This window comes from Rissa tridactyla, chromosome 3 (genome assembly GCF_028500815.1).
Source record: "Rissa tridactyla isolate bRisTri1 chromosome 3, bRisTri1.patW.cur.20221130, whole genome shotgun sequence".
NCBI classification, from domain to species: Eukaryota; Metazoa; Chordata; class Aves; order Charadriiformes; family Laridae; genus Rissa; species Rissa tridactyla.
This window is the reverse complement of record NC_071468.1, coordinates 46,367,043-46,393,135: the sequence shown is the minus strand read 5'-3', so window position 1 is coordinate 46,393,135 and position 26,093 is coordinate 46,367,043. Positions and strand designations below refer to the sequence as shown.

Sequence of the window (26,093 nt, the reverse complement as noted above, 5' to 3'; positions counted from 1 at the left end):
GCGGGTTGCCGGGGGGACGCGGCTTGTCTCGGCGGCGGCAGCGGGATGAGCGGCAAGGAAGGTGACGGCGGCGCGCGTACCTCTACCCCCCCTCCTGCCCCGGCTCGGCGGCAGTTGGAGCCGTCGGCTCCTTGGTGTGTGGCGCGGCGCGGCGCGGCTCGGCTCGGCGCCGCCTCCCTACCGGAGCGGGGCCGCCCGCCGCCGCCTGGCGCGCAGGGGTATGGGCGGGCGCCTGTCCGGGTGTGCGGACCATGCGCCGCCCGCCGCGGAGGGGCGGTCCAGCCACAGGCGGCCCGGGCCGGCGGCCGTGCGGGCCCTCGGTGCCGGTTCAGCGCCCTGAGCCGGCAGGAGGCGGGGGCGTGAGGGCTTGGGGCTGGCGGCAGCGGTAGGGGGAGGCCCTGCGGCTGGGAGGGGGCAGAGGTGTGAGCCTCCTTCCTTCAGCTGTGGCACTGAACGCTGCCCGGACACCCAGAGAGGCACCGTTTCTTCAGAAGCCTTCTCGCTTGCGTCTTACGCCTGTGAACGTAGTTTTCGAAAATTCTCGCGCTTGGTGGTAGAAAAGCAGTTGCTGCAGCCAGAAGCCGAGTGTGTGTTAGGCCCGAAAAGCACTTGTAGCGGTAACTGACTTCGGATAACGCAGCACTGGCTTTGTGGCCTGTATGTTGGTTTAGCCCAGGCAGTCACACAGACCTCCCTTCAGCCAGGAAGCAGGCTCTGCAGCAAGGAAGCCGGCTTTTTTATTTTTCATTTGTTTTTCAAAATTAAGGCTAGGTCACTGTTATTGCAGTCTGTGGTTTTCTGATATTCAAGTTACTGGTTATTCAGTGGAACCTCTTCTCTATCAGTTTCTCTCTTCCCCCCTACTTCAGGAGGGCCTGTTTTTTCCTGTAGGTCATTATGATGTTCCCAGCTTTTGGAATACTGCAGAGAATTTTAATTCTCTGCACTATTTCAGGGGTTGTGTTTGTAATGTTTTTAGCTGCTACAGGAAAAACAAAACCCTGAACTCATGTCCTAACAGAAAAGAAGGAAAAAATGATTTTCAGTTTCCTCTTTTAGAAAGTAACTACGCCCACTTCTGGTTTTGGTTTTGGATAATAAACAATTAAACGGAAACATTTTAAAATCCAGTGTTCGTCTGTAACTTTTAAGTAGCTTCCTTTTGTTCTTCTTTTAAGGAAATTGAGAGAACTCCACATATTCAAAAAGGTATGCTTGTATGTAAGAGTCTGCCAAATTTTGGCCTTTGTTAGGAATACAAAGTGTACAGCTGTCACAAAAAGGAGCTAGTGAGAGGGAGGAATGGTTAAAACGCGAATGACACAATGAGTCAGTCCTAGGTGAAGGAAGGACAAAAGGAAGAAACAACACAAAGTATAAATCAGTAGTGAACGTAAATAGTTTTAATGACTCCTGTCAAGCTGAATTTTTAAAAGTTAAAAAAAAAAAAAAGTCTAATCCTGTAGGCCCTTGCTTACACAAGGTTTTCCATGCAGCCATTCCCTTACAGAAAAGAAACTGTAGGATCCTACCACACTCATCCCTTGAAATTGGTAGGATTTTTTCAAATTTTCACTAGGAATGTGGAGGAAAAAGTAGCATGCTAACACGAAGATTACATCAGTCGGTAATAAGGTTCATCCAGTTACCTTACTCTATCCTGTAAATTATGGCTACAGTCAGGAATGCTCTGAAGACAGCATTCTGATGTTGCCTGTGCTCTGGCAAAACTACTTTATTTTTAAATGTATTTTTGTGTGTGTATCTTCTATTAATAGGATCAGGTGGGTTCAGAAAACGAAAGCATGACAATTTTCCACATGGTCAAAGAAGAGAGGAAAAAGAGAATGTTAATCCATCTTCAGCTCTGATGACATCTTTTAAATGTAAGTAAGCACTTGGAATGTCAGATTATGAAAACATGGTATAGAAATTGCTAGGAAATTACTAGTATTTAGTGATAGAATAAACCAGCTTTCTCTGGGGGAGAAACCTGAAACTAGTTGGACTCATGCTTCATATGTTTAGAGCTTGGTGTTTTGCTTTGTGTGCATTAAAGTCCTGAGAGTGGGATTTCACATAGCTCAGACTCATGACTTGCTCCCTTTTTCATCCTACCTGCTGTTCCTCATCCCCCCCAGCTTGTGCTGAACCTGATGCCAAACAAACTGCATAAGTGTTCAGCCAGACAAAAGGCGACTGGGCCCTTTGGTGGCAGAAAACTGTAAGATCTGTAGAGGTGTAATGCAAAATCTGAGCCACAGGGACAAAAGGAGGAGATGGCTACCTTTGGGAAGACTGAGAAGGCTCTTAGCTGTTGACCTTAGCTTTGGTGCATAGATGACTAAGCTACTTCAGTGTAAATCTGGATGCATTGATTTGCAAGTTGGTAGCTGTTTATACATGCACTTTTTAAAAATAAGAGTTTAGTGAACTAATATAGACCTGTATGTAGACACTTATTTCAGTTTGAGTGCCTCTTTAAAATTAGTGTATATTTCAGTTTCTTTAAATAAGCAAGTGTAAACTTCCCTCCAACCAAATTGTTTTCATAGGATTTTGCACACAACCAGATTTAAACTCTGGTAAATTTACTTGAACTTTTGTATTAGGCAAGTCCTAACAAGGTGAAGTGGAGTTTCAGAAATGAGAAGCCTTGACAGAAGGAAGAAGGAGGTGTGATATGGGGAATAGATTAATTCTTGGTGTAAAATTTTCGCCATGCCCCCTACGTTTTACGAAGCTAAGGAGGATGAAGTAGTAAGAGCTGGATGGCTGTTATAGATGGTCACTTCATCATATAATTTCCTTGCTTTCTTTAAAACAGATACTTCTTTTTTTCAGTGGAAGTCAGCTTGGCAGATGATTAAATTTGACCCCTGAACTTCTATACTGAATAATGTACATACACTTGCACTTGAATTGAGTAGTGCAACTGCACTTTTAGCTTTAATTTTTCACCCTCAAGCATATCAGTTTATCATAAGGTTGCCATTAATTCAAGTTCAAAGCAACACTTGTTTTCCTCCTTTCCCATGAGATCCAGTCAGCAGCATTTGGTTAATTTCAGAAAGGATGTAAGTGACATGGTTTATTCAGCTTTTCAAAGATCCATTCTTTATATTGCACTTTTGATTATAGGCCCCAGAGAGAGAGAGATTTGTGGTCTTTAGCCTGACCATTTGTGGTCAGGCACAAGGGTTAAGAAAAGGTGTGCTCCGGATGGCTGATAATTGAGCAAGCTATGTAAGGTGAACCGTAGTGGCGCACTATTTCTATGTATGTTGCCTGAATCTAAACAACTTAATACATAAAATTAAATGTTTGTACACATTCTGCTCTTTTTCATTTCTTTGGAAAAATCTTGTACTTGAATTGACATAGTTATCTGTTGACACCAAGGATTTCTAAAAAATTAATGAGAAATTGTCTTCTATAATAATAATTAATATAAAAACCCCCAGTATTCACTTACACCTTTTTTTGCTTAATAAGTTTTAAATATAACAGCTAAGTGATAGAGAGAGTGGATAGTATCTTATTTGTAAGGTTAAGATTTATTAAGTGTCATTTTTAATGGTCTGATTCTGCACCACCAAAATCAATAGAGTCTAAGTCTTTGCTTTCAGTGATAGATTAGACATTAAAGTGGAATATGTGGAGGAAAGGGCTATGTGGTCTCTATGCGTTAGCCTGGAGAATCCCTCAAGTAGTAAGCCTCTGAAATTTTAGGCAACAGTACAATAGGTTTTCTTGCATCCTTTTAGGCTAAAGATTACCGTATTTGTCCACGTTTTACTTGAGGTGACAAAACTCTTCCTAGTAGCCCCTAACAGGTTTAAAATCTGACATAAAAGTCTAAGAGCCACAACTGTCCAGAAGAGATCGGGGGCATTGCTAATATTGTAGATCTTCAGAATAGTGAATTTCCTGGTAAATGAAATTGGCAAAGGGTCATTGTAATTGTCATGCATGGCATCAAACAAAGGAAAGTACCATTCACCTTCCTCAAGTTCCTCTCACTGTGACTCGAGTGAAAATTTCTTCTTGATGATAATTCAGTGGTGGACTTGACTCTCAGAATTTGGAAGAGACGCACCTATCAGACGTGTGAAAGGCTTAAAAGATCAGAAGGAGCATTTGTGACTTAGAGTTTCAGAAGAAGATTGGGGAGAACAGAACAAAATAAGAGGAACCAAGGTTTTATCGAGGTGATGAGAAATACAGTTTCTCATGAAGCTGCTTTTGTAGCTTCATCTAAACTTTGCTTGCCAGCAAACTGCTGTGCTTTTATAAAGGGTATTCACTTATCAGACCCTTTAAAAATGTGACCTCTTAGCTCATTTTCTCCATCCTCTCACACGGACACTTTTAACGCCTCAGGCGGTTAGGCAGGGAATGTGTCAGATTTTTTGTAAGTATTTATTAATTGTTTATTTAGTGGAATAATGGTCTATAAAATGTTAATGGTATTTGTGAAACATTCATAATGTTTGACTGTGTTAACCAGATACACATCCTCTCTTCTCTGTGTTCATTGTAGTTAGACAGAGAGAATTTACATCAATAACTAGAAATCTTATTTTAAGTAATTGATCTCACTTTGCTTCAGGACTTCTAATTCTTAGGGATATTAAAATAAATTAAATAAATAAATAAAATAAAAAAAAATTAAAATATTTTTGGCCAAGTCTAGTTGGAACGTGAAACGCAACCTTTCTTTTTGCTAACTCGTGCATTTTTAAAAGTGTATGTGCCTTAGTCAAATCCCTTTTTGTTTGTTTTGCTTTAGAGACTGTTGAATCTTATTTTCTAATAATTGTAGTGTTTTATTTTTTAATTTATCTTGCTAAATTTGGGTGAAATTTTAAGTTAGTTTCCTGAACAGCAGTATTGCAGAGTAGATTTTACTAGTTAAAACAAGCATTTTACCTTTGAATTGTTTGGGCTGCCTTAAAGCATCATCAGAGTTGATGTATGTTTAAACCTGACTTATTATAAAAAAGTAGTATTAACGATGAATTTTGCAGCTCTGACAGGTGGTAGGCAGTGGTGGCCTCCGCAGCCGTGCACCACGCAGGAGCATCTGCCCTGGCCACCTTGGGAAAAGGCACACCAGGGAAAAGGCTGGTGGGGCTGGGGACTACAAGCAGTTTCTGTAGCACAGGCTCTTTGCTCTTCCCCTATGCTGTATTCGTGTGATAACCATGCTTGTTACTGCGATGATTGACTCTGCAGCATTTCAACTGGAGCTTGACACGAGGCACGACAAGTATGAACGGCTTGTGAAGCTCAGTCGTGATATAACTATCGAAAGCAAAAGAACAATATTTCTGCTCCACCGGTTTGCCAGGTGAGTCACATTGAGCATGAAAGTGTTCACAGAAACCTAGAAGCTGCCTTGCAGTGTTCTTTGTATTTGTGATTAATAGCTGCAACGTTCTGTTGAGAGGAATTTAATTAACTTCCCGTAAACATCCTTTAGGGTGAGCTAATGAATGCATACTCCAGTTAGAGAATTGAAAGATGCGGGTTCAGGTTTCTCAGTTGATTTTGTTGGCGTATTAAACAGGATCAGAATAGCAGAGTATAACAGCAGATGAGGGCTTTCCAGCTTCCAGCAAGCTGAGAGAAGAGCATGCGCCCTTCCTTCAGGCTAGCTGCCTCTGCAGTTACCTCCCCATTTTGGTTTTTGCAGCCCCACCCCAGATCATCAATGCAAAAAGGAGGTGACTTGGCTTCTGTTTACTTCCATACACACTGCAGTCTAAGAGGCTTTTGTGTGAAGTTTTGAGCTTCTACATCTTTTGTGTTCTCGTGAGCCTTCAAGCAGTCTTTGGAAGCCACAGACAAACTAGAAGAATAACAGGAAAATTTGAAGCTTTGCATAGCCTGCTGTATAAATTATTTACTGTATGTGTCAAACATTGGTCTTACGTGTTACCCTTACAACAGCTCTCCCTGTTCCTTTCCCCAAATTTATTTTTTTGTTACCTATCAATGCATTTCTGCTGTAGTAGTAACTATTTATAGCAACCACAGTAGTAACAGTTATAAATAGGGATTAGGAAATTGCCCTCTTTTTAACTTGATCTTCTTCTGCGAAGAGGCATTGTGGTAATTCTAGTAACTGCTGCAACCTTGACTGTAAATAGCTACTCCCACTGCAGAGGCTAGATATGCTGGGAACTGGTAGAATAAAGAACAACAACAAAAAAACTCCTCTTTACTACAAATTTTAGATTCCTGTTTTGTAAGATATTCTTGGTTTTGTGAGAGTGGAAGCCTTCCATGCTGTATTTTTATTTCCTTCTCCTTTGCTTTTTGCTATTATTGTGGCTTTGCTTTCAGAAAACTGTTAGTTTTTAAATGGTTTCTCAAGACCAGTCTACCAGTACTTCTTTAAATAGACTGTAAACTAATATACCATATAGATTATTTGGAGGTGGGGAAAGTTTAAAGGAAATTAGATAAACTAAACTTTAAATGCCAAGCATATGTTGTGGTTGTGAATCAGATATTTCAGCTGTTCCCAAATAGCATAGTCCATAATTACTTCCTAAAAAAAAAATCACACGTAGAACTAAATCATGTATTGTATTTTGCAATACTGTAATGTATTGCAAAATATATTTTTTAAGAGGTTGAAGGACTTCTGCAAATACTGCTAGTTTTCCAGAATACTTTTTTGAAGCCTTTGCACGTGTGTCTCGTTCTTACTTAAGCAATAATTAAAATTTGGAATAAATGTCATGCCACCAGAACTGTGTTTGGCGTGTTGATTATTTTCATGGTAAGAATCTACAGGATTTCATAATCTGCAGTAGGTATCTCATTCTGATATTTGCTTTTTCCTGAAGCCATTGAAAATGTATTCGTTAGTAAAAAAAAAAAGTGTGTTTGCTCATGTACTGAAATCTGCTCTTTCAGTTTCTGTTTTATGATTGCAGTGCTCCCAATGGGGAAGAAATACTAAATGAATCTGAAGTCAAGCTAGATGCTGTTCGACGGAAGATTAAGCAGGTTGCACAAGAGCTGATTGGAGAGGACATGTATCAGTTCCACAGAGCTATATCTCCAGGTAAATGGTTTTTAAATAGGGAAAGTGTTTTAAAATGAATGCAATGTACCATTTTAAAATATGGCAAGTATCATAAGGGCAAGTAAAAAGGGTTCAGTTTCTCTTTATGTAGCAGTGGTTCCTCTTCATGCTACAGGTCTGAATTTGTCACATTTCTGTGGTTATAAATCAGGACTCAGATTAATCTTTGTTGTTAGCAAAGTTAGCTCTGGTATTAGAGAGGCTATTGCCCTACAGTCGTCTTATCATTGCAGTTGAATGAATACTTAAATGGGAGAATACAACTGGAAAAATTTGGACCCTAAACTGAAGTTGGGATTAGTTCCAATGAGTGTACTGGCTGGTCCTCTCTGGCTGAGAGGAGTATTTGGAACACACTCGTTTACCCTGCCTGAAGGGCTTATAATTTCTGGGAGGAGCGTTGGAGTGACTATTTTGTGAAATGATCCCGTTTTGAGTTGATAAAGTTCATGAATTAAAATGTGTAGATTAGCATTTTCTTTCTTCTAGATGTGCTTCTGCATCTGCGTTACAATCATTAAGTCAGAGTTTATATTTGTTTCAATCGCATCTTTTTCTGCTCCTCTCTATAAACAGCAGTCTTTACTAAAACCCTTGAGATACTAAGTCCCAGTGCTTTCATGACTCTTGCTGTCAAATTGTATTTCTTTGCTGACAATCTGAATCTTGCCTTAAACTGTTATGCCTTGTTTGTGGCAACGTGAGTAAAACACCTAACTGCTTCTTTGACATCTCGTTCGTGGTATAAATGTGTCTTGTGTTTATCAGTCTTGCTTTAAACATATTGGAATTCTCTATATCTTTCCTTATTCAGGCAAGACTCCTTCACTGAGGAGAGCTGAAGAATTGCCCTGAATGATTTAATTGTTTAAACATGTCCATAGGTAGGATTGATTTGATAAACCAGCAGCAAATACATGTATGTAATTTACAAGACAAACGTTGCACAGTTTAATTTGTACTTACATCTTAAACAAATTTAAGTTTTTTAAGAGTGAGACGGCTCTTAAGTGCAAGCTCAGTTTGGCACTTATGAACCAGAAGGAGCTTGCCATGCTAGTCTTCAATGGCTCTACTTCAGTTCCCCAGTCCTCTTACCTGTGGTACATTGGGTTGTTCAAATTAAATCTAAGTATTCTTATTTATTTTTTTTTTATTTATTATTTTATTTATTATTTATTTTTATTTATTTTATTATTTTATTATTTATTTATATTATTATTTATTATTATTTTATTTATTTATAAATCTAAATTATTCTTAGGAGAGCTACTTACAATCTGTGTGTGTCTTGCTGCTATTTATAGATTAGTACTGTAATGAGGCAATGAAAAGAAAGAGATAATTCAAAACTCTGACACTACAGATGACCTCGAACTGGGAACAAAACTAGTCCAAGTATATTATGAGTATCTTGACTGGCTGAAAATGTGTTTGGATTTTCATTTTATGGATTGCTTATAAAAGCTGAAAATCCTTGCATTCAGTTTTAGGAACGAAAATTTTTGAAAGCTTCATTGATACTTGTAAACCTTGTGGGAATAACCCATGAAGTTTGTAGTCCCGTGTGACTCATGTAACACCATCTGTAGAACAACAGCATTTGAGGTCTGCTGCCTCACCAATCTTTGTGGGACTTCCTGAGACTTCGTGATACAAGCTATCAGCCTTGCCCTTTGAGCAAAATTGTTACAGGGTAACCAGTTTACCCTGCATCAGCTGCTTCACCTGAATTGTCTTTATTAGCATGTGGCTTTGCGTGGGTAAATCCAAAGAGGCATACCTACCTCTATTTTTACTGAGGGGCAGCTTGCCTGGAATTAGCTTGCATTCATCTCAGATGTAATAAAGTACACCTACATAGCAGACATATGGAAACTTACAGCCTGGTAACTTCTGTATGGACCCATGTCTTATAAAGCAAGTGAGCAAACCTGACACCACGTTTCTACTTCCATATTCTCTCCTCTGAGTGGAAAAAAAAAATACTTGCTTTTTTTTTTTTTTTAAACACGTATTTTTCAACCTCAAAAGTTAAGATTTTTATATGAAGGATATATAAACTTAAGGTAGTCACAGCAACCTGAAAATAAATTAATGAAAAAATTTCCATTCAGGTTTGCTTTGTGTATTTTGTAAATACTCATGCACAGTCAGCTACACTGATTCTCCTGTATAATCAATTTCTAACTTGCAGAAAGATATCTTTTAATATCAAAATGGAATGGAATAAACTCTTTAGAAAACAACTGAAAAAACACTATCAGAAACAATTCAGCATTTCTAAAACTTTTCCCCAGTGTTTTGAATCTCAGCCTCTTAAAATGACTAAGATGTATTTGTCCATCGTAGAGCAGGCCAAATTACTCTAGACCTCTGGTAGAGGAAGTTAGAGTCCTGCTGCATGTGTATGATGACTCAATGCCTCCACAGCTGCAAAGCTTTTATATATAGAACAGCACATCCCTAACACTTGCACGGGACTTGTAGTGGAGTGAGATTATTGTAGAATCATAGACAACTTAAAAGAATGAATCTTACTGACATCCCTAGGTAAAAAGAAAGAAGGCAAAGAGGTATTAGTACACTAAATAAGGGGGAGGAGAAGTGGACTCTGCTGTCCATCTTTCTAGCAATAAGGTGTGCAGTCTCCCAAAGAAATGGATGAACTTTGCTGTTTTGGGACAGAACTAAAGGATAGAAATGTGCAGGCCTCCCCGTTGCATTTCTGGAGCCCTCGTAGGTAGCTCTGGATTGGAGTGGGGTTGTTTGGAGTTAGAACTGGGAATGGCTGTACTTTTACCTTTTTCCTCTCATCAGGTGACACGGGTTAGTGGCAATGCTGTGGAATCTCCTCAGTTGTAAAATGCTGCCTAGCCCTGAGATCTCCCCGTTGTTTCTGTAATTAAGTAGTTCTTGCCCCATTAAGACAACTGTTTACAAAATCCAACTGAAATAAGTTGCCTTCATTCCATTTCTGTAGGTCACCCACAGTGTCTACGTAAATTTTGGCTCTTCTACATGCTGCTCCTCTGTGAGGGGAGTTTGTTCTAGCCAGTGTTCATCGTGCATGTTTTATAAGGGTGCATGTTAGTATATACATGTGTGTCACTGAGAAGACAGGGAATGCTTTTAGGCATTGTTTAAATGAGCTCATGTGTATGACCAGTATGAAATGCAAACTTTTAGCCTGAGCTTTACTCTTACCTTGCTCATTAGGTCTTCTGCTCTCCAGTTAGTCACTGAGATGTCAAAAAAGGAATATGCAGGCTTAAAGACTTGTAGATATTGATTGCGCTGAATATAGGGTCAAGGAGGTGATGGAGATGTAAAGATGCTTGCCAGCCAGATTATGAAGCTGAGATAGAAAACCTAGAGACGTGAAGAATGAGGGGACAATTAGATAAAGAGCAACTGTGAGAGGGAATGCTTTATCCCCCTGCCCCCCACTGTTTATGAAGAACTGTAACTGGTGAGGGAAAACCAGTGATAAGTACAAAGAATGTTGCTTTTGGTTTTGTTTTTAAGTGTCATGTTCTTTAAATGTTGCTTTGTTTTTTTCACAGTGGAAAAAAACTTGCATGCCTTTTTGAAAAGAAATGTAGCTAGGAAAAGTGCTAGATCTTTTGTCTATGTATTTCCTAGAGCTCTGAGTCTTGACCTTCCTTTCACCTAGTTTTCACTTCTGATTTTGTATTTTAAAGAAATTCTGGAGAACTAGTTAAAAAGCTTTTTCTGAACAAAAGCATTGCCATTAAAGTGCTTTTTTTCTTCAAAAAAGAATAAAGAAACGCCTATGTCCCATATCTCAAAAGCAACATGTCCAATTAACCTCAAACTTCCTAAAAATATTCGCCTTTGTCTTGAAACCAAACATGAAACATCCTCCTGTTCCCCACCCTACCTCTCTGAGAAGGAGTAAAAGGGATCAAAACTGGGCTTATAATGGAAACCATCGTAGCAGCCTTAACTGGAGAATCATGACTGTCTGCATAATAAAGCTGCCTAATGCATATTTTATTCAGTATAATAACTGTTAGCCTATAAATAGAACAGTGCTATGAGTATAATGCTTGGGAATATTGTTTGCCACTTGTAATTGTTAAATGCTTTTTTTGGGGTTACTCCAAGCAGTTGTTCTTTTGACTTGAAGATAAAACAATTCTGGCAGAGCACTAAAGGAGTTTCATGCTTTCCCTCATTAAGAATAGTGCTAATGGCACGCAGGACGTTTCCCCAAAGGACACTTGCATGAGCTCAAACACTGAGTATAGCACTAATTGAACAACAACAAAAACTGATGACTGTTTTCTACACATTTCTTAACAGTACAGATTGTCCCAGGGGATGATTAAACAAGCAAACAAAGAGATACTGAAATAATGAAGTCTTTTTTTAATGTAGAGCTCTTCATTTGTTATTTTAGAATGTTCTGCTTTGTTGATATTTTTAAAGCTTTACTATTTGTAATATAGAATTCCTGCTCCTTTGCCCCACTTCGCAATGTATACCTTATATATCCTGTGAGGAAACGTGTACTGTTTCTTTAAAATTGTTGTGAAACGCTGTGCAAGAAAAGGGATGAAAAAGGTTGTATGAATTTATGAAGGGGAGGAAGAAATATTTCAGGATTTTATATATATGTGTGTGTGTATGTGTTTGGGGTTTTTTTTTATATATATATATTCAACTCCAAAATGCTAAGGAAAATATCAATAGTATACAGGAAAGACGTGTATGAGCCTTAAAGACAAGAAAGGCAGTGCTCTGCTACATGTTAGGATGTATGCAATTATTCTAAGCGTGTTCTAAATCTACTGTGGATAAATGCAAAACTTGCATAATGCAGAGGGAAACTGAGGTAGGTTGGCAGTGTGTGGGATTGAACGGAGTACCTTTTTAATGTGATTTACTAAATGAAATGTCTAGCTATTTGAATACTTACTCAATTTGTTTTCCCTTGACAATAAGGGCATGTGAGAGAATTGTAAGGCTTTTGAGATGTTAAACTATTTTCTATAGGGCAACTTGACTGAAAACCCTCTTGGAGTGATAGTTTTAGCTACGTGTCCATGTTTTTACAATGAGGTCATTAGATTCTGCTAGGAGCAAGTATAGGTGTGGTATTAGCTTCACAGCTGATAGCTGTGCATAAGACAAAATATGGAATGAGGAACCCGTAATTCTTCTGGGGCTTCTTCAGTAGGCTAGCGTGGAGTGATGATAGTAGATGCAACTAGAGCATTGTTGGCTGACCTTTCGGTTTGCTGTGTGCCTGTGCTAGCAGCAGTGGTGAGTGGAGTGGTGTGCACAGAGAAGCTCATTAGCTCTTTATCATGTCTGCACTTGCTCTCAATAGGATTAGATGACGAGGCTGTAAAGTGTCAGCACCTTGTCAAAACTATTGCTCTGTGACTGCTTCTGCTGATGGTGATGCGGGAAATTCTGTGTAAAAGTTCAGCATTGACGCAATCTAACACATAATTTATCTTGTGCAGGCACTATTTATGTTCTGAGAGAATGGTATAATGGAGTTTATTTGTGTCTCCTGCCTTACGCCATTTAGAGTCACTTTAGGCGTGTAATCATACTGCAACAAACCACATTGCTGGATTGGACCAAGTCAGTTTCTGCATGGATGAAAAGAAAATACTTTAATTGTGCTAGAATATGTAGGACCACCAGGCATGATGCTGTAAGAGATGCTATGGAGATGAGTGAGGTCTGTCCATGCAGGCCGGGTTTGGATTACTGATTATTTAAGTAATATTGTTTCTTTTGGTTTTGTATGAAGAATTCAAGTTAGAACACAAACTAAAGGAACTATTCGGGTAATGATTTCTGTGTTACCTGGTTTTTTTGGTTCTTAACTCTTTTGTAATATGGGAAGAACATGTATTTGTAAACACCTATGTATTTCTGAAATTGTATCAAGGTAAAGGGCTATTATGTGCATCTGGAACAGTAGAAGTAGGACTTTTTTTATTCTTAAGGAAGTTTAAAAATGTAGTAAAAATAGGTGGGATATTAACCCATAGGTTGGCGATACAAAGGAAAAGCTTTTTACTGCGTGAGGAAGGTATCATGAATTGTAAAAGTCTCACCCAGGAAAAAACTTGAATACACCTAAAGCTTGAAAGGAAAGCTATCCATAACGGAAGCAATCAGGTTTCTGCAAGATGGTGGGAAAACATAATAACACAGGAACAGGATGTAACTGAAGAATTAAAGTTCATCTCTGCTGTTGTGGGTGAGAGGTAAAATGCCAGAAATGGAAACCAAGTTTCCTGATTATACTGGAATATTAATGGAATTTGCAGTGAATAAGGTAATATTTATCAGCCCTAATTTTGTTGATTTCTTTATTTCTCTGTTTTGTTACTTTCTCTCTTTCTCTGATGTTCTCTCATCACCAAGTGTGCCAACAAACTTCGTCAAACTGATTTTTTTTTCACTCTGCAAGTTGCTTATTTGAAACTTGATACCTTCATCTTGTTGGATTTTACTACCCTTTGATTATTTCTGGTTCATGCCTTTTTTCTGTGTTCTTGCAGGGAAAGTGAAAAATCAGCAGCAGCAAAGCCTCTCACTTTTTACTCTATGCTGCAGGGTTTGTATGTCCATACGTAAAAACTTAAAACACACCTAGGAAAATTAATGTGAATTCAGACATGACCAAACAGGGCATGTACTGTGTGAGCACTGGTTATCAGCTGATCCCTGAATGAGCTATTGAGTTCAGCATAAGCCATAAATTCAGCAGGAGGCATTGAGAGCAGCGTAAGTCCGTAAGACAAGCTATATACCATCTTTTAAAGATGCTTGCTGTGGATTGGGCCAAAGATTGTCCTTTCCTAGTTCTAACTTAAGACCTAACTGTCCTAAAGTCCTGCAGTACTATTATGGCAAATACTGCAGTTGTTTACATGACAATCTGAAACTAGTGAAGTTATTTGTCTTTTAATTCAGTTTCATAGTTTAATTCAGTTTCTCCTCCTCATCAAATGGAGGAGACCTTGTCCTCTGGCTCAGGAATTTTTTTCGACCCCGCAGCTGTTAACATCAGTCATTCACAGACCAGAGCTCTCCAGCCTTTACAGGAACCAAGTGCAGGTGGAACATGAGAGAAGACCAAGAAAAAGCTATGAACCTTTTTGTTTGTTTGTTTGTTTAAAATCACAAAGGAGAATGTGTCATAGAGGAACTCCATTCCAGGAAACAGCTAGTGTAGCACATCGAGATTAGGTTTTGTTTTTCAGTCACGTGGTGAGAGACAGGGGTTGGTGAGTGGTGACGTACCTTTTTACCATCTCGCCAGATCTATATCTATGAGGATAAATGGACACCATTGGTACTTCTGAAGTGCGAGTGAGTTGGGGCTGTTGCATGGAAACAACATCATCTTGAGGAGAACTTTCACTGGGGTTTGAACCGAAGAAGCTATGTTGCGTTAGGTGCTCTTCCTTCTTTGATCATTGAACATCCTGGCTGAATCAGAGTTTCCTTTCTTTGGTATCTTGAACGCTTCCTCTGAAGGCTCTTAGTAGTGTGAAATTTGCCACTAACTGAATGACTTCTAAAACTCTATATCAATTATCAAGGCAATTAGAAGTAGTCAAAGAAATTAGGAAGACTGCTTGTCACAGGGATAGTTTGGTGGGGTTTTGTTTTTTTTTTTTTTTGGGAACTCATGTAGAACATCGGGTGCTACAAAAACACCCACTCTTCAGAACAAAAAAACTTGGTTATAAAAGTGTAACCATGGTACATCCCTCAGGTCAAGTAGGAGCAAAATGAAAGCTTGTGACTTTCTCATCCACAATGAGTCATCTGCAAAAAAACTAGCATTTGTCATATGTACATGTGTTTCTAATAACAATAAAAAAGGCTTGATTAAACTGGTCTCTGCATTGAGAAATTAAAATATTCTTGCAGTTCTCTGCAGGGTTTTTGTGCCTGTTTGGGGAAATAATTTAACTCTCACAGGCACCTATGCCTATTAAATAGGGAGCCTATATTTGTTTCTGTAATTATTGGGAAAACAGACTAATCTTGGGATTACCTTTTCCCTAAAGTCGGTGTGTATTCAACTTTAAACAAAGTGCAAGCAATATTTACGCTTCAGTATCTGAAATGCATCACTTCAACCCATGCAGCTAGAAGGGAACAGAGCTTCTTGGTCATAGATATGTCAAGTAGCAATTGACTAATCAATAAAGCATTTGGGGCTTATTATGAGAAATTTACATCAATTTAATTATTGATATGACAGTAAACCAGTTTAGACAAATCACTGCTGGATGTAATATACACTCTTTATTTATATTCTATTAGTAGTCACTTCAAGGTTACTTAAAATAAGTCTTTCTGACAAATATTCACATCTGTGTTTGTATTGATTACTCAAGTAATTCAAAACTGGATTGATAAAATGGAGCAGTTTGTTTATGTGGATGTGGACTTATCTGTCGGTTTTTTCTCACCAGTTCTCTTAAAAGCTCAAAGACTACTCACAGCCCTACCTGCCATACTCAGCTTTTGGAGTATTACTCAGTGAATAGAAAGAGATTTCCCCAGCTCCCCCCCGCCCCCGCTGAATATGTAAGCTGTTAACTGACATTTGTTCTAGTGCTTTTATTTGTATTTGCTAGTTAGTCCCATTTTATAAAATCCATCCCTGAGTGGAATTATTCTTTTAAGCCGTTTCACACCAGGATGTCCAGAGTACGCCTGTCTCTGAGGATAGCTGGCTTTATGCTCTTTTGGTGTGCTGTTATAAAATTGACCTTTGACTTCATGCTCGCAATCAACAAAGCAGTTGGATTGTTTTACAGCCTCAGTTTTAATTACTTAAGTTTTTATCACTTGTGCGTGGAAAGAGACCTGTGAGTCAAAGGAATCATTGCCAAATCTGCAGAGAACTTAAATGGAAAAGGCTGGGGTGTGAATTGTCAGTTTCATCTTAATAGGACACTGACTCTGAAGCGAAATGATTTAATTTGTGTATTAATGCTTTTACATTTATTGCTTGTACTTGTTTCATTTGAGGTACCTGGTTAATTATTTGCTTATTTCAACAGTTCTCCCCTTCATTGATCAATACGCTTGTAGAAGCGGGTTCTTTAACTCTACTGTCCTTCCCATATTCTGCTTGGTGATAAGGGCTCTCCAGTTTAACTTTGTTTTTTCTCTGTTTGAGACTTCCACAAGAATATGACTCCATTTTTTTTCTGGGTTGTGTGGGGTTTTTTTTGGTTTTTTTGTTTTGGTTTTTTTTTTTTTAATAATGAGAGTGTAACTTGCCAGCCTAAATATGATAATAAGATAGAGCTATGGCTTTGCTGGTTTGATTTTGTAATGCATTTGCAAGTGGGTAGTTTCACATGACTTGCCCTGTAAATAATGTGCCCCACCCTTCATATAGTGATCCTGGAAGAAACTTGCTGTGTCTATTTTCCTGCCGTCCTTCTAGTGGCCGCTCTTGGCCTATGCTTCCGGTTGCTCAGTTTAGGGAGGGAGCTGGGTAAGAGAACACAGGCTGTCAACTGCTTGTGTCCTAACCATCAGCACAGGCTGCTCTGTGACCAAAAACAGACAGAGAAAGAGTAAAGAAAGCAGACGAAGGGATAGAAGGAAAATGAGTTTGAGAAGAGACAGGGAGAGAGGCAGATGATTTAGGAAAATGGCAGGTAGCATTAGCATTGCTAACTTTAAGAACTGAGAGGCATGAAATCCTTTTTAACCCATTTTTTAACTGTTGAACAGGTATTTAAAGAAGGAAATGAAGTAAACAAAATTTTAGGAGGATACTTTCACCTCTTGTTCAATCTGTCATTCTGAGTTAAAACTTCCATGCATGCATGTACGTCTCAGGTGGAATTACCCTAACCTGACTCCCGCAGTTAAGGAACTCCTGTTCTTTACTTGTTTTTTAAGTAGGATTATCTTTTCCTACCCCTTACCCATTCATTTGACTCTTGGATTGAGTGCTAGAATTACTTGGTTTTTTGAAGAAACCTGATTAAGTTTCTTAGAAAAACTGCTTAGCAGTTCTTTCTCAGAGCTTGTATATATAGATAAGGATAGATGCCTTGAATATCAGCTGATACAGCTATCAAAAAAATGCACAATCTTTCAGGCACAAAATCTCCTCCTCCATAGATAACGTGCTCGGAAGATCCCTCAGTGTAACTTGCTAGTTCTTATGTAGAAAATAAATCTTCAAAATGTAGAAGGAAGCTGTTATACTGGGTCGCTGTAATTTGTCACTAGTACAAGCTATTTATATAGACTAATTGTAATAAAATACCAGAATACTTAAGCATTTTGTTACCTTACACCTGTAATTTTAAGAAGTGCTAGTAGAAATAATACAGTGCTTTTAATTGGGATTTTCAGACCCTGTACTAGAAAAAAAACTTACGTAAAAGGCAGTCTTACAAACCGTTCCATTACTGGCAGCTCAATCCGTAAATAAGCCAATTTTGGAATAAATCCAAAACAAGAGCGTAAGGGGAAAGGTATTGTTGGATGGTGTAGTGAAATGGGATGGGGTTTTTCACCTTGGGGATTATTTGCTGAAAATAGCGGATGTCCTACCATTAAGCTAAAACATAACATGTTTAAACATCCTTCTACCTGCACATGGAAACACCTTATTTCAAGGTCTTGGGTCATTGAAGTGTCATGTTTTAGCTACTTCTGGAAGAAGGACTTTAAAAAGAAAAAAAAAAAAGGCAAATATGAATATTTTTTGCAAAGTATTTGTAACCAGGATTTGTTACCAGTCTATTTGTAATGGTAACAACTTTAAATGAGGTTTTCTAAGGCTTACTTGTAAATAGTGGGAGATAGATTCCCTAATTGTGAAAAGGTGACAGTAAATGACAAACCAGACTATGTGTGCAACGTCCACATGGTGGTGTTAAACAGGAGTGAGGAGAAAAGTGGAACCACGTCAGCTAGGGTGGGACAGCAGGAGGAAGCAAAAATATGTGTATGCACACATACATATAAGTATGCTTGTATTAAAAAAAAAAAGAAAAAAAAAACAACAATAAATGAACAGAGGAGCCAAACACTTATGCTGTAAAAGGACAAAATGCTTGTGGAGAAGTGGTAAAATGGAGTGAGCTGAAACTGGAAGTTATGATTGATTGAGAAAACAGTTTACCAAAAAGTTTGAGAGCTGTTTTGATCTCTCTGTGAACTTGAGAAAATGCCAAGTTGATTCTTTGTATGTGATAGTCTTCTCCTCAGAGAGAGGTTCTCACAGATGTTGTTGTATTGTGTGCTGCTGTATCTGGTAGCTTACAGCTTATCCACAGAAAAAGCCAAAATTTCGTAATGAATTACTGGCTGTGTTACATCAGAGGGTAAGTCAGGAAAAGAATGGGTGATGAAATCTACCTCTCTGCAGCTTCTGAAGTTATTTGTGATAGAAGATCCTGAGTAGCTTTTATCTAGTGTTCTTCTATTAGTTGTGCCCAGAACGCTTTACCTGAATTCAGTTGATGAAATTATTGTATTTAATTGGCCTTATAGCTCCCTGTGTGCATTCTGATTTGTGAACAGCAGTGCTGAGTGTGGCTTTGGTTGCTGGAAGGGTTTGGTTGCTGGTTGCTGCTGCATAAAGGGTGCAGGCTGAATTGCCTTTATGAATTGCCTCCACTCACCTTGCAAATACATATTTAAAAGGAAGAAATGCTGGTCTCTCATCATGCTTCTGTGATTGTAATGTGGAAAGCCTTCTACAATTGAATTTTCTTTTGAGCTTACCTCTAGATTTTCAAGGGTATTTCCACCCTCATCTGTTATTCAAATCTATGTTCTTTTCTTTTTGATTTAGACTTTTCCTTTGATTCAGATGAAGTCTAAGTTTGCTGCTTCATGCATATCTCCATAGGCTGAGGTTCTGGCCCCGTAGAGGTCAGTTGAGGATTTTAAGATTATTCTAAATGAAACCAGGATTCTACTTCTGGGACCCTTGCTTACTGCCACATTTTCTCACTGTACTCACTGGCAAAACTATTGTCTAATCCTGGCCCTTTTGCAGTGTGATACAGCAGTGTCACCTCTTTGCTTCTCTTGAAGTGAAACCAACCCTTTAAAATGGCTGAGAATGGCTCTGCTAGAGCCATCTCGGTCATGTTACGGTCTGTTCCTTTAACATCCTCCTTTGGCACTTTCTCCATCCGTAGGTCAAATATACATGTGCATTGATTTTTGTCTTCAAATCTTTTTTTAGATTAGTGCTGCCATGGCTTTTTGTCCCAGGTTTGTTTCTGCTTTTTTTTCTACCAACACTGCCAACTTCAGCTTTCTGCTTATGAACTTTTCCCACGTTCTTTCCCCAAATCTGTTCTCTGCACATAAGGAAAAACTGACAGAACCTGTGAAATCGCTGTCTGAACAGCCAAGCTCTTTTTACGTCTCACCTTTGCTATAATGCATACAGAAAATCACCATCTGCTAAGTAGGTAGTGAGAGGTAATTGTGGCAGGTGGCTGCAGATGGCGTACAAATCTGGTAGAAGCTGCATTTGTTATCCCATCTTTTATTTCCTTGCCAGCACACCAGCTCCTTTTGTCTTCCTGCATGCCTTGTTTTTAGAGTATAAATTCTTTTGGACAGAGCTGTTGTTCAGTGTATTCCTCTTGTTGGACATCACAGTTCTGTCTGGTTGATTTTTTTATTTTTTCTGTCTAGAGTGATTTGTAACAACAGACGCTTTGTCCTGAACATGCATTTCACCTAACCTGCATATATTAAGGAGCCTGCTCACCAGTTCCCCCAAAATAGAGAAGTGGGAAATTAGGTTTTAAACGAGTATCTACTGTTGCTAATAAGATGAAACAAAGGAAACTTCTTTTTCTTGATACGTTTGGGGTTTTTTTGGTGAGCTGCCTTCCTTGCTTTTGATTTGTGTGTGGTCTTTTTCTCTGCATTATGTCCTATGTCTTTGTGAACTTGTGAAATAGTAATCTGCACTCTCCATAATACAAACGCTATATTTTAAAAGCTCCATTATCATAGAATGGTTTGGGTTGGAAGGTCACCTAGTCCAACCCCCCTGCAATGAGCAGGGACATTTTCAACCAGGTCAGGTTGTTCAGAGCACCATCCAACCTGACCTTGAATGTTTCCAGGGATGGGGCATCTACCCTATCTGGGCAACCTGGTCCAGTGTTTCACCACCTTCATCGTAGAATATGTCTTCCTTATATCTAGTCTAAGTCTACCCTCTTTTAGTTTAAAACCATTACCTCTCGTCCTATTGCTACAGGTCCTACTAAAATGCTTGTTCCCATCTTTCTTATAAACCCCCTTTAAGTACTGGAAAGCTGTTATAAGGTCCCCCCGGAGCCTTCTCTCCTCCAGGCTGAGCAACCCCAACTCTCTCAGCCTGTCCTCATTGGAGAGGTGCTCCAGCCTTCTGATCATTTTTGTGGCCCTCCTTTGGACTCACTCCAACAGGTCCATGTCTTTTCTGTGCTGAGGGCTCCAGAGGTGGATGCAGTACTCCAGGTGGGGTCTCAAAAGAGCAGGATAGAGGGGCAGAATCACCTCCCTCCACCTGCTGGCCATGCTTCTTTTGATGCAGCCCAGGATACGGTTGGCTTTCTGGGCTGCAAGTGCACATTGTTGGATCATGTCCAGCTTTTCATCCAGCAGTACCCCCAAGTCAGCCCTTCTCCTCAGGGCTGCTCTCGATCCCTTCTCCCCCAGCCTGTATTGATAATAGGGGTTGCCCTGGCTGAAGTGCAGGACCCTGCACGTGGCCTTGTTGAACCTCATGAGGTTCACATGAGCCGACATCTCAAGCCTGTCCAGGTCCCTCTGGATGGCGTCCTGGTCCCTCAGGTGTGTCAACCACACCACTCGGCTTGGTGTTGTCTGCAAACTTGCTGAGGGTGCACTCGCTCCCACTGTCTGTGGTGTTGATGAAAATGTTAAACAGTGCTGGTCCCAGCACAGAACCCTGAGGGACATTATGGGGAGCTGCTGTTCAGAATGTTTCTGAGAGTAACGTGATGCTTTATACTGATATTACAGAAGGTTCTGAATGAAGAATGCAGTTGGAGTAAAAACTTGAAAATGTTTATCTGCTGTGTTCTTGTTCTGGTTTTCATACTTCAGAAGCGTGATCTATTAAATTAGGTTTCAGTGCTATTTCTAGATTGTCTTAGTTTTCTTTTTTTGCTAGTAACCTTAAAATAGTCTAACTTAAAAGGTTTTAAAAAATATAAATAATTGTGAGCATGGATCATTGCTGGAGAATTTGAGTCATTAGCTTAATTCTTCTGCTGTTTTTGCAGGACTACAAGAATATGTTGAGGCAGTCTCATTTCAGTATTTTATCAAAACACGATCTTTGATTAGTGTTGAAGAGATCAACAAACAACTAATATTTACAGCTGAAGACAGAGAAGAAACAACAAACACGGTAAAAGTTTTTCTTTTCTCATGTGACAAACATCTTTCTGAGATGGAAATGCAATGAGTAGGCTTAGTCACGTTTTTGGCATCTGATTAAATAAGGCCAGTTTGTGGAACGGTATTAGATATACATGTGGGCTTTAACTCACTTGTTAAAAACATGCTTTTTATTCTCACAAGTAATAAACTAAATCCATGGGATACAAGTTTATAAATTTCACATCCTTTTTATTCAGAGCAAACTGAACTCCTTTTGGTAGCGGGAAAGATCCAGGATAGAGAACTACTAGCAAACAACTGTAGGGGAGGGATTTTTAATGGCTGGGACAGCCTGTGAGTTCTACTGGTGTATAGTGATGTACCAAAAGTTGGGTGAGACAAACAAATGAAAGGCAGGATGAGCGCCATGAATGAAACCTTACCGAACTAGTCCCAGGAGGCACTGTATTCAGCTTCTGTTAAAATGTACTGCATATGTCTTAGCTTGGTCATTTGATACTTTCCTGGAGTTGATCTTGATGCCTGCCCTCAGAGGACAAGCTTGTGTCCCATCAGCCTTAGCCCTAATACCCTACCTCCTGTTCCCAGACTTCCCGTACTCCTGCCCTGCCCTAAATAGAACTTTTTGCACAGGGACAAACTACTGCCACCAACAGTAAATTGGTTACAGTTTGATTGTTTACAGGAGACAAAAGGCAATTGTGTAGTAACGTACAGAAATGTACATGCAGTGCACGTGCAAGGGACATAAATCCTTTAGATGAATTCCTGAGTCTGCCTCTCTTGAGAATTCGTCTGTAAAGCACTACTTATTCTTTCTTCATTCTCTTGGTAAGATATTTGCAAACAAGCCAAGTTTTTAGCTTAAGTTCATTTGTTCTTACTGGAGGCAAACCCATTGTGGCACACTTGTTTTAACAGATTGTGAAGTTGTTGCACGCCTATGGCCAGATAGGCGAATTTGGGTGGATACCGTGTTAAGGGAACAGAAAGAAACCTGTGTTGTCTCCCAAGTTACCAATATTTTGGCAATAAGAAATATTGGAAACTTGGATATAGGAGCAAATTTGAAACTTTGTGATGAGTTTTCTTCATGAAGTATTTTTTTAGTTATTTTAATAAGCTCAGTTGCTATAAAATGGATCTGAGAACTGTATCAGCTTCTTGTAGAAAATATATTTTGAAATTCAAGATACAATTACAAAATGATATGATTTGTTTTCATAATGCAGACTCTTTGATTCTTGATTGTTTTGGTAGCTTTGGACGGACCGTTTAGGGAAAATTTAAATCTATTAGACTGAGATTTGTCAGCCAAAAAAACCCCAACCCAACAGCAAATGAATGTTGGTACAAAGATGTTATAACTGTGTTTCAAATAGAGATGGTAGAAGCAGGCTATGTTTATTGTGCTTGCTAGAATGGAAATCACATCTCAAATGGAAATGATGCTTTCATACCTCCTGGTATGCTGGAAGGAAATTAGTAGTTCTGAAATCAGACTGTGTGGAAGTGCCATGCAATTTAATTTTCCAGACTGTTTTTAATTACCAGTTATGTTAGATAAGTTAGCGTGTATTTGAATCATTATAGACTGCTTTTTCATAGTTGCCTGTACTGGACTTTGTTCTGTTCTGTCCCCAGACCTCCAATTGCAATGATAAACAACTGCACACTTGGAGCCTGAAGGTAACACCTGTAGATTACCTGCTGGGAGTGGCTGATCTAACCGGAGAGCTGATGCGGCTGTGCATCAGCAGTGTTGGAAATGGTGACATAGACACGCCTTTTGAACTGAGCCAGTTCTTACGTCAGATTTACGATGGTTTTACTTTCATTGGCAACACTGGACCTTACGAAGTATCTAAGAAGCTGTATACCTTGAAACAGAGTCTGGCAAAAGTAGAGAATGCCTGCTACACTTTAAAAGTTCGGGGATCTGAAATCCCAAAGCACATGTTGGCTGATGTGTTCTCCACCAAAACGGAATTGATCGACCAAGAGGAGGGCCTTTCTTAAAATAAGGAGACTGTCGCAACTCAGAAGGGAAGAGGACTTAGAGAAAGCTTTTTAGTTATGGTTTATGGGATTTTGACCCTTCTCGAAGCTTTTTAGGTAGAGACGTTTTTAGTTTTATCTATGAGAAGATTGTTTGCAGTGGTAATTTGTAACCAAAAATACTTTTTATGATGTGCAAGAGAACAAATGTTTGACTTTGTCCTCTCGGTATGGAATTTCCTGTATTGCTCCATTGTATCTTCTTACAGAATGACCATCATTTCCACTGCGCTCTACAGCAGTGACTCTCAGTTGTGCGAGTCACCTCAAACTGTTGTGGTTGCTATTATCGGTTTTCAGCAAGCACAGCAGCGGTTGAAAAAGAAAATGGTTGGGTACTGTTATTTAGCATTATCCCGTAGGTTTCTGCTGACCCCTGTTTTGTGAGTATTTGGGTTCTATACTCATGTCATATCTAAAACAATGCACCTGTGTACGTGTAAGTTCATCCCTTGACTTGAAACCGAGTTGGTCTCAAAGGTGCCATGCAACTTAAGTTTTCTCTGATTAATGCTTTTGAGCATGAAACTAAAGCCAAATCAACTTTTCACCAATTGATAATGGAGGTGATTGCACCAGGTAAATACTACTGTGCACTCATTTTGGGGTTCTGTTTAAATTGAGTTCTGTTCACGTTAACACTGGTACTTCACAGTTTTGATACAAGCTAGAAAATCCACAAAAAACCAAACAACTGTGGAATGTATTGGTTTACGTTTTGTGTAATACAGTTTGATGCAGAATCTGACATCTTTCTGTTTGTAGACAAAAGCAGAAGACCTACCAAGTATGTTTAACATGAATAATTTGGTGTTAGGACAAGCAGTTTTTGGCCAAAGTAAATGCCGTGTGGTGTTGGAAGTCTGTTCTCCATTGTTTGTGCTGCCCTGAGGACCTCCAGTGGGGTTGAACTGGTATAAGTGAAAAAGGGCTAGCCAAGCTTTAAATATCTGTTAGCAGGAACTGTATTATGTGCGTGTTCCTATGGAAAGGAAATTGGAAACAGAAATAAGGCAGACATTCCGACTTCCACATTTATCTTTGAGGTGGGTATGTCACCATTGGCAAAAAATCAGGGCTTTCTGCCGGTGTCTGAAGTTATGAAAGTCTGATAATGTACATTATGCTAAAGGAAAACAGATAAAACAACATGATCTTTAGACTCCAGGAAATAGGCCTCCCAACTGCAATTGAAAATTCTGCATGTTTTTTATTTCCACTTCCATATGCTGTGATACTGCCAATATTTTTCCCATGAGCATGTCCTGAGTAGCTGGGATTATCTGATATATGGATAGGAATGGGTAAATACATTTCTGTCACATTTTGCCATTGTTTCCACGTAAAGCAGTATGTGGTGGATTGAAAAAGGAGTGGCTTTTTTCCTATTGTTTAATACTATTTTTTACAATAAATTCTGAAAAGCAGTCGCTGCCTGTACGTTGGTCCTTTTGCCTGTTGGTCCCAGCGGTAGATAACAGTGCGAGTTTCCCACTGTGCAGGACTTGACTTGGAAATTTCACTTTATTCTTATACTTTGAGGGCATGCACTCGCTAATTCTTAGTATCAAAGGATCACAGAATGGTTTGGGTTGGAAGGGACCTTAAAGATCATCTAGTTCCAACCCCCTGCCACGGGCAGGGACACCTCCCACTAGACCAGGCTGCTCAATCTTTTCTTTTTCTCCCTAACTTTATTCTGTGAAGTCTGAAAACTAGTTAGTATAGAAACTTCATGTGATCCTCTTGAATTAAAAAAAAAAAAAAAAGAAAAAAAGAAAAGGATTCAGATGACAAAACAGGTTTATCACTGGACTAAATCTGCAACAGTAGCCCCATTTTTGTATCGCTCCTTGTTTTGTCTCTGCTTTTTTTTTCTGATGGGAGGAGGGGGGAAAAAAAGGAGAAGGATACTTTATTAATAAGGAATGGTTTTGTTTTTTGGTTTTTTTTGTTTGTGTTTCCCCCACCCCCGAAATGTATGCATCTAGTATTTCAGTTGATGCAGGTAAGAGTATAGTTCTGTGTCTTTCGGCACAGCTAAATTTACTGCAAGTAATTGCACGTTGAGTGTGTGTGTGAAGCGAAAGCAGATAGCTGCTAGAGGTATTGTGTGATGTCAAACAGAGGTCTGTCCCTTGTCTGTCCTAGCAGCTATCAGGCAGAGTTTAAAAATTTTCATGGCACAATTTGAAAAGGGATGAGATGAACTCCAGCACGTGGCAGCGCTTGGCCGAGTGACGTTCTGCCTCTAGCCATGGAACGAGCACACAGTGGCCACCGCTTTAGTCAAACAGCTACTGCTTTTGTGCAGTCATTCATTGTTTTAAAATTACAGATGTCCAAACCGAGTACTTTTTTCTAGCAATCTTCATACGTAGAGTTCTTTCAAAAAATACATATTTGATTTTGAGATTTAAATTTTCAGTAAGGCAAGAGAAAACTCTTTAATGACAGACGTGATTTCTAAGCTTCAGGCTGCCTGCCCGTCATC

General features: G+C 39.2%; 1 protein-coding gene across 3 annotated transcripts; it reads left to right on the top strand.

Moving 5' to 3' along the window:
• TSNAX (translin associated factor X) lies at positions 1 to 25,026 on the top strand. Of its 3 annotated transcripts, none has more exons than XM_054195603.1 (6): positions 1 to 61; positions 1,779 to 1,886; positions 5,239 to 5,353; positions 6,951 to 7,081; positions 21,421 to 21,548; positions 23,186 to 25,026. In XM_054195603.1, exons 1-6 carry the CDS (start codon positions 46 to 48, stop codon positions 23,558 to 23,560), a joined length of 873 nt encoding a protein of 290 aa, XP_054051578.1. In that variant the 5' UTR covers positions 1 to 45; the 3' UTR covers positions 23,561 to 25,026. The 3 variants fall into 3 exon arrangements, with proteins under 3 accessions (XP_054051578.1, XP_054051580.1, XP_054051579.1); XM_054195605.1 differs by having other exon boundaries at positions 41 to 134; XM_054195604.1 differs by lacking the exon at positions 1 to 61 and adding an exon at positions 634 to 1,209.
• Positions 25,027 to 26,093: the final 1,067 nt, after the last annotated feature.